The sequence below is a fragment of the Gavialis gangeticus genome, unplaced genomic scaffold (genome assembly GCF_001723915.1).
Source record: "Gavialis gangeticus isolate Ggan-Ray unplaced genomic scaffold, GavGan_comp1, whole genome shotgun sequence".
Taxonomy (NCBI): Eukaryota; Metazoa; Chordata; order Crocodylia; family Gavialidae; genus Gavialis; species Gavialis gangeticus.
Window position 1 is genome coordinate 427,380 of NW_017729002.1, and position 6,833 is coordinate 434,212.

The following is a 6,833-nucleotide window of genomic DNA, read 5'->3' on the forward strand; positions in this document are numbered from 1 at the left end:
AATTTTCTGGATTTTTTTTTGTTCAGTTTGCTAAATATGCTAACCTTGATGAATTGTAATTGCCAGAGTTTATATGCCAATCTGCGTACAAACTGGAATTCTTATTGCATGTCAGATTTGTTTTATTAACATGGAATTGGAGGTATCTTTTGTTTGACGGGGGAACACTTCAGTGAAAATGGTACAAGCTGTGGGGTGTAATATAATTTTAGATACAGATAGAGGTTGGCAAAAAGGGCTTAGGAGCATATCAGAATCTAATTTAAACATACAAAAACTTATAATTGAAACCTGCACAGTTTTTATCTAACCTCATATTGAAAAGTACACGGAAGTAGGTAATTTTAAGTGATTGCATAATTTAGGGAGATATTTAACTTGCCACTTACTTCTTGGATAACTTCCTGATTTAGATAACCAGGAAACAGAAATTTAATGATTTCATTTTAATCTTTATTTGATTTTGCTGCGATTGCCTCTGAGCAAGAGGAGTATGGCATGTCAAAAAAAACTCTTTCAGAGTTGCACACAAGAGGTTTTCATGGTAATCCTTAAGCCAGTGCTATTGAACACTGAATTCAAATGCAGATTTTTGAAAGCAGACCTTTAGAACCTATTTCTATTCTATTTCTAAGACTATTCTTATACACACTGTAGTGTAACAGATACATTTGCCCACTCCTGCCCTATCATTGGGGCTTGAGGGTGACTTAATGATTTTTGGTGTGCCTAGGGTCACGTGTGTACATGTGCACACTCCCCAGCCCCAGCCTGCCTTTCTACCCGGACCTGGCACCTACCAGCTATATCCACAGCTGGGGACGCACAGGATAGAGCTTGGCTGCAGGCCTCTGCGCTGTCCCATCCTGCCCTACCATCAAGGCTCCTGGTGTATGCTTGCATGGGCATCCCCCTCCCCCTACGGCTCCCAGGAGCCCTAATGGCAGGCAGAAGGGGCTGTTTCTGTCCAGCATCCCCTGCAGTGCCTGGGAGATGCAGTCTGGCCCCCAAACTCTGGGCACTCCCTGCCAGCAGAGCCTGGGGCCTCAGTGCAGCCTGCTTGTGGGGCAGACCTCATTTCCCAGCCACTGCAGGTTATGCTGGGCAGAAGCAGACCCCTTCTGTCTGCCATCAGGGCTCCTGGGAGCTGTGTGGGGGAGGGGTTGCATGTACAGGCATGTGCCAGCAGCCCTGCCTGTCTGCCTGGCGCCACATGGCAGGCCCTAGGTGAACTGCGCTTGGGTCCCCACCTCTGCCGTCAGGAGACACGGGTGGCAGCTCTGGCCTTTGCTGGCACTGTGCAGTGCTGGGCAGGTGGGTGGGGCTACTTCTGCCCCATGTCCTCTGCAGTGCTTGGGCAGTAGGGTCTGGCCGTGCAGGTCCTGCGTGGACTGGACTGTATCTTCTAGGCCACTGCGCAGTGCTGGGCAGGCAGGGCTGTTTCTGCCCATTGTCTCCGGCGGTATCACCAGAGGCTGGAGCCACTGCTGCCACCCAGACTGCCCACCAGCAGAGGCCAGGGCCTGAGCATGTCTCGCCCAGGGCCTGCTGCGCAGTGTCACTGCCCAGGCCATCCACCCGTGGGTCAGATAAAATCAGTTGGCAGGCCAGACTGAGCCTGTGGGCCATATTTTGCCCATCCCTACGTCAGGGTGAGTTAAAAATTTTTAAAAAACAGTTTGGCTGAATTAGTGTATAGTTGCTATAAATACTGCTTAAGACAACTATACTTTTAAAAAAACTTTAAAAAAATCTTTAGCTGCAAAGAATGATTTGAAAACACTTTTTCTTCTACTCCAAACAGTCAGTTTCTTATGTTGTGTATATGGGTCTTTTTTACCCAGTATGGAGAGAAAAAACATTTAAAAAATAAGAAGGTCACTGTAAAACCACAAGTGTTGAATCGAAGGCAGGTGCAGTACCTGAAGCTAATTTTGATATTTTCTCTCTCTCTCTTTTTTTTTTAACTGGCTTTTAGTGGACGGAGTCTCTTTTAAATGTTTCAGTTTTTGCTAAGTTTAACTCATATTTTCACAATCTTTTTTAGATTTCTGCCTGGACTTCCTTTTTTAACATGTTCTAAATATAATCTTCTTTCTCCAATAATTTTTTTGCATTGTGTATGCCTTGTACATGTACATGTATGTGTATGTGTGTGTTGCTGCAAGGTTACTGCTGTTTTGAATTTTCAGAGGAGTCCTTTTACTCGGCTTAGGACCAGCCAGTTGCATAATATTAGCCACGTGTAAACTGTGAAATAGAATACAATAGAGCCCTCTGAATTAGTCATTTCTGAACCCATCCTAATTTGCCAGTAGGTTAGGACATGTTGTCTTTCATTTTTTTTTTTCTTTTAGTGGTGCTGGCCTTGACATTCCCTTACTTTTTACACACCCATGTCCTTTCTTCCATTTTCCTACCTGCAAGTGTAACTCATCTGAAAACCAGTGTACCTTTTGCATTTATATTCCTCCTAGAAAACCAGACAAAACTGCCTGTTTGTGATCCACTTGTGAAGATAACCCGCATTCATTGCAAAAACTTCTATGCTGGAAATGGTGGTTGTGACCTGAGCATGTGAAGTGTACCCCTTCCTTTTTTTTTCTCTCTCCATTCAAGCTTTGTTTTCACAGCAGGAAATGTCTTTGTTTTGTTTTTCTGGGTGATAGACTTATTTAAGAACTGCTGATACCTCCTGGAAGTCCTTGAACATTTTCTGGATCTGTTTCTGTCCTCAGATAGAGTTGTGTAACTTTTGTTAGTGGTGGAGTAGGGGTTGAACATGCATATCTGATACAGATTTGCCCACTTAATTGGGAAGTTTTGCTTATATGACTTATATTTATGTTTTTACTAGTGACACTTTGAACAAAAGAATGACACATGCTGTTTTCAAACTGAACTACTCCTACTGTTGATTTCTTGATTAAAGTCTTCATTTACTTTCTGTTTTCACATTCGTCTTTACAACAACCAGTTGTGATATTGCTGAAATTGAAGACTTTGAATAAAATCATTAGGGACAGATGAAACTAGGAGCAACAAAGGGTGTGTACAGAAGTTGCTTTTTTGCCATTTAAAGCGCTTTATTTCCATGACTTAACAGAAGTGCACAGCACTGTAAAAATGGGTACAGTGCTTTAAATTAACCCTTGTTAAATGAGGTATTAAATTTGAAGCATTGTATTTTACAGCATTTCAGCAACCTACAGTGCTTTAAATAACTTCTGTACACCAAATACTGCACTTCTGTCATGTTTAAGAGTGCTGTAATTTTATAATGCTATAAAAATGCTCTAAATTACAGCATTGTAAAATGTGCATGGAGCACTTCTGTACACACTCAGAGATTGTTATCCTGCAGACATCCTTTTTCTTTTTTAAAGAAATTGTAGAAGAAACTAAGCTGGCTTTAAATATAGTGTTTTAAAGACTTGCCTAGGATTTTAAAGGATCATCATAATTAACAAAGGCTAGTAAGACTACTTTGTGTTGATAGATATTTATTTGCTTGCTTTCTTTAAAAGGATGTGGGATAAAAAATAAACTTCTAAAAATGTGTTGCAGGCCACTAGTTTTATAAAAAAAACCCTGTTCTGTTCAAATTTTAAATTGGACTGACTAGTGTTGATTTTTGGATATCTTGTGTTGCAAGTTGTAGACATTACAAAGGGCTTGTTTAAATACAACCCAATAATTTAAAGCTTTAAGTTTTCTTTTAAAAATTTGTGAGGGAAATCATAATATAAAATAGGGTTATCTTTTTTCCCGTATAGAGCCTAGGGGCTGAATGCAACGGTAGCAGAGTTCATGTGATTGCTAGGAACGGATTTTTTTTTTAAGTACGACTAGCCAGACGATGCATGATTCAGAACATTGATCTTGGTGGGAAGTCATCCAGAGTAGTCATGGAAATTGATAGCAATAGGCATGTGGAGTTATGATTGTTAGTACAATTTTGACTGTCATATGGACATAGTCTGCAGACTGTATAATATGGATGTGAAATAGAAGCCATCTAGTATCATGCAATTGAGTTCTTAGCATATTAATTATAGTAACAGGGAACTTTTCTGAAGAATATTGTATATCTATTGATTTCTAAGTTTTTAAGTTATTATAATTGTGGCAGTTGTATGGATTTATGTATACCCCACATAATGTAGAATTTATTTTTGTCTGATTGAGGGCCAGTCAACATGTGAAATTCCTGTCTACTAACCTGAAAAAAGTTTCAAATTATTGACCTTAAGTTCTAGTTTTTTGTATGACCTTAAGATAAACATTGCAGTTATGACCAATTTTTCCAGGTATTTGAAAAGGGTGGGATTATAGAGAGACTGAGTCTGAACCAGCAGGGGTTTTTGTGTGCTTTTGGTGGTTTGGTTTATGTTTGGATTTCCAAGAGTTTAGTGTGAATTGAACACTTCTCTTGCATTTTATAATCTTATGTGATTGGCTGTAAGGCATCAAGAGCTACAGCTAAATATATGGCCCTTTGTTTTTAGAAATTTAAATAAAATCATGAACATTATGTAATTTTAGCAAAGTTATAATTTCTGAAGTGACTCGAGGTTGGAATAATAAGGATTTTACAGGTCAAGGCTAATGTGTGTTTGGCATAAATGCCTGATGAGTCTTAAATGGCAATTAGTTTTACTTTAGAGCATTAATTATCCAAATATAGGATGTGCCACGAACTGCTTGGTATGTGGTTCAAGTAAAAGTAGTGGTGAATAAAAGAAAGAACTATTTTAAAGACCAGGAAAAAAATTGAATAATCAACAAACTGAAAAAGGCAAATTTGTTACCAAACTTGCTTTAGACAATGGTGTCAGAGTTGTTTGTTTATTATATGTTTTGTAATCAAACAATTTGACCTTATGAATGGTTTTTGATCCCACCTAGCTTAGATAATTAATCCTCCTGTATGTAAAATGTGGTTCTTATTTAGAACTGTTTGTGTCTCATCCCATCTAACTGATCAAAAACCACCACCACCAACTGAACCTAGCTTGGCTGAATGGTCACAATATAAAACAATGCTATCCACCTTGTGGACTGTGTGCAGCTTTGGAGGTTTTGCTTTGCAGCCCCCAGACTCGCACCTGGCCTTCTCATGACTCTGGCTGCAGCAGCTGGGGTCTGAGTTCCATCCCCTTCCTTTAGCTTCTGCTTCCTGCCCCTTAGCCAGTGCCGGGGGTAGGCATGGGGGGGGCATAGCACAGTCTGTGGGGCTGGGGGAACTGCTCAGTGGCATGGGACACCTGCATGGTACAGTTCAGTTGGGGAGCTGGGAGTGGGGGCAAACATGTTTGTGAGGCATGATGCAGTGAGGGAGGGGATAGGGGTTGTGTGACATGGGGCAGCAGGTTCTAAATAAGAGCTACAAACAGTTCTAAATAAGAGCCACATTTTACATACATGGTGTGTGGCCTTGGGGGCCATGGTCCCTGCTGGCATATACCCGGTGACATGCAATCTCTGGCTGCTTAGAAGTTGGGCAGCCCTGACCTGAAATTTAACCTTTTTGAATGACCTCTGCAAATTAAATAATGGAAAATGTAACACTGAGGATTTTACATAGTTAGCTAACAGGCATTTGGTTAATGACATATATTTTGTGACTTGTTTTCTTTTGCTTGGAATTCACGTGGGGAATGCTCTTAGTCTAACTGTTGTCCAGTAATTTTAAAGTTCTTCTGTAGAAGAAGAGTGTCTTTATCTCAGCAGATGTTTTTTGTATCTCCTTCTGCTGGAGTAAGGGCGAGCTGCTTTGTGCATGAATAATACGTCTGTGAGATTCCGTAGTGGTCCAGGGGTGAAGAGGCTTCAAGAGAAAGTGGCAAATATTTTTCCACTGTCCTTTCTTCTCCAGTCCCTTGCATGTTTGATGGGTGGCAGTTAGGGAAGTGTACATATTTAGAATTCTGATACAAATCTCAGAATTTTGCAGGAAATACAATGTTCCATGGGAAAAAAAGAGCTAGACCATTGTATGCCCAATTCCTGACACCTTTGAAGCAGGGGGCAATATGTTTTTAAGAATTTTCTATACCTGTGATAAGAATGGGTAAATGGTGCATGGTGACATAGGCTAATTAAGCTGCACACTTTATGTGAAGCCACAGATGTTCATGAAAGATTTTTAAGCAAGCAGAGCGTGAAGAGCTGACGCCACATATTGTTGAAGTGATACAGCTAACAAAGTTAAATGTTGTGACTGAGTAATAGTGTTTGTGTGCCGTGCCTTGCTTATTAACGAACTTTGTTTGATTGGTGCTAATGATTGAGAAGAATGTGTTCATGGTAATATTTTAAAAGCTCTAGTTTAATATTTCTCCATTCTTCTAGAAGAATGACTTACTAAAATTAAACTGCATGGTACTGTTTTAAGTATTGCTTCTGTATATTAGATAAAGGCTATCTGGAAAAGCAAAACAGGCTTTGATTTGGCACCGTTTTACTCAGACAAGTAGTTCTGCTGGTCTCAGTTGGCTATGTAATGTGTGTGAGGTAAGATTTCAGGTGCAGCAGAATTAAGCCTAATATATTTTTATTAAACTATATTAACTTAAAAAATAATAATGGAGCTTTATTGAATTTTAGGATCACAGAACAATGATGCCAAAAGACAATTTCTTCTAGAGCGGTTACTGGATGCAGTTAAGCAGGTAAGAAATGAAAACAACAATGATACGTCTGCCTGAATTTTGAAAGCTTTTTTTTTTTTTCAGTATAAATGCTGAGTTGGCCACTCCTGCAAGATGGATCATTGTCTTTTCCTCTCCTCTGCAACAAATACAAGGCGGTTGAGGGGAAAGAGACTCAAC

At 39.9% G+C, this 6,833-nt stretch overlaps 1 protein-coding gene across 2 annotated transcripts in view; it reads left to right on the top strand.

Annotated features, from left to right (window-relative positions):
- The first annotated feature begins 6,608 nt into the window (after window positions 1-6,608).
- Window positions 6,609-6,833, top strand: part of SNX29 (sorting nexin 29) — a 117,580-nt gene continuing 117,355 nt past the window's right edge. For both annotated transcript variants that reach the window (XM_019507418.1, XM_019507419.1), the window contains exon 1: window positions 6,609-6,674. In XM_019507418.1, coding sequence (XP_019362963.1) covers window positions 6,661-6,674 — 14 coding nt within the window. In that variant the 5' untranslated portion in view covers window positions 6,609-6,660. The remainder of the gene's footprint in view (window positions 6,675-6,833) is intronic.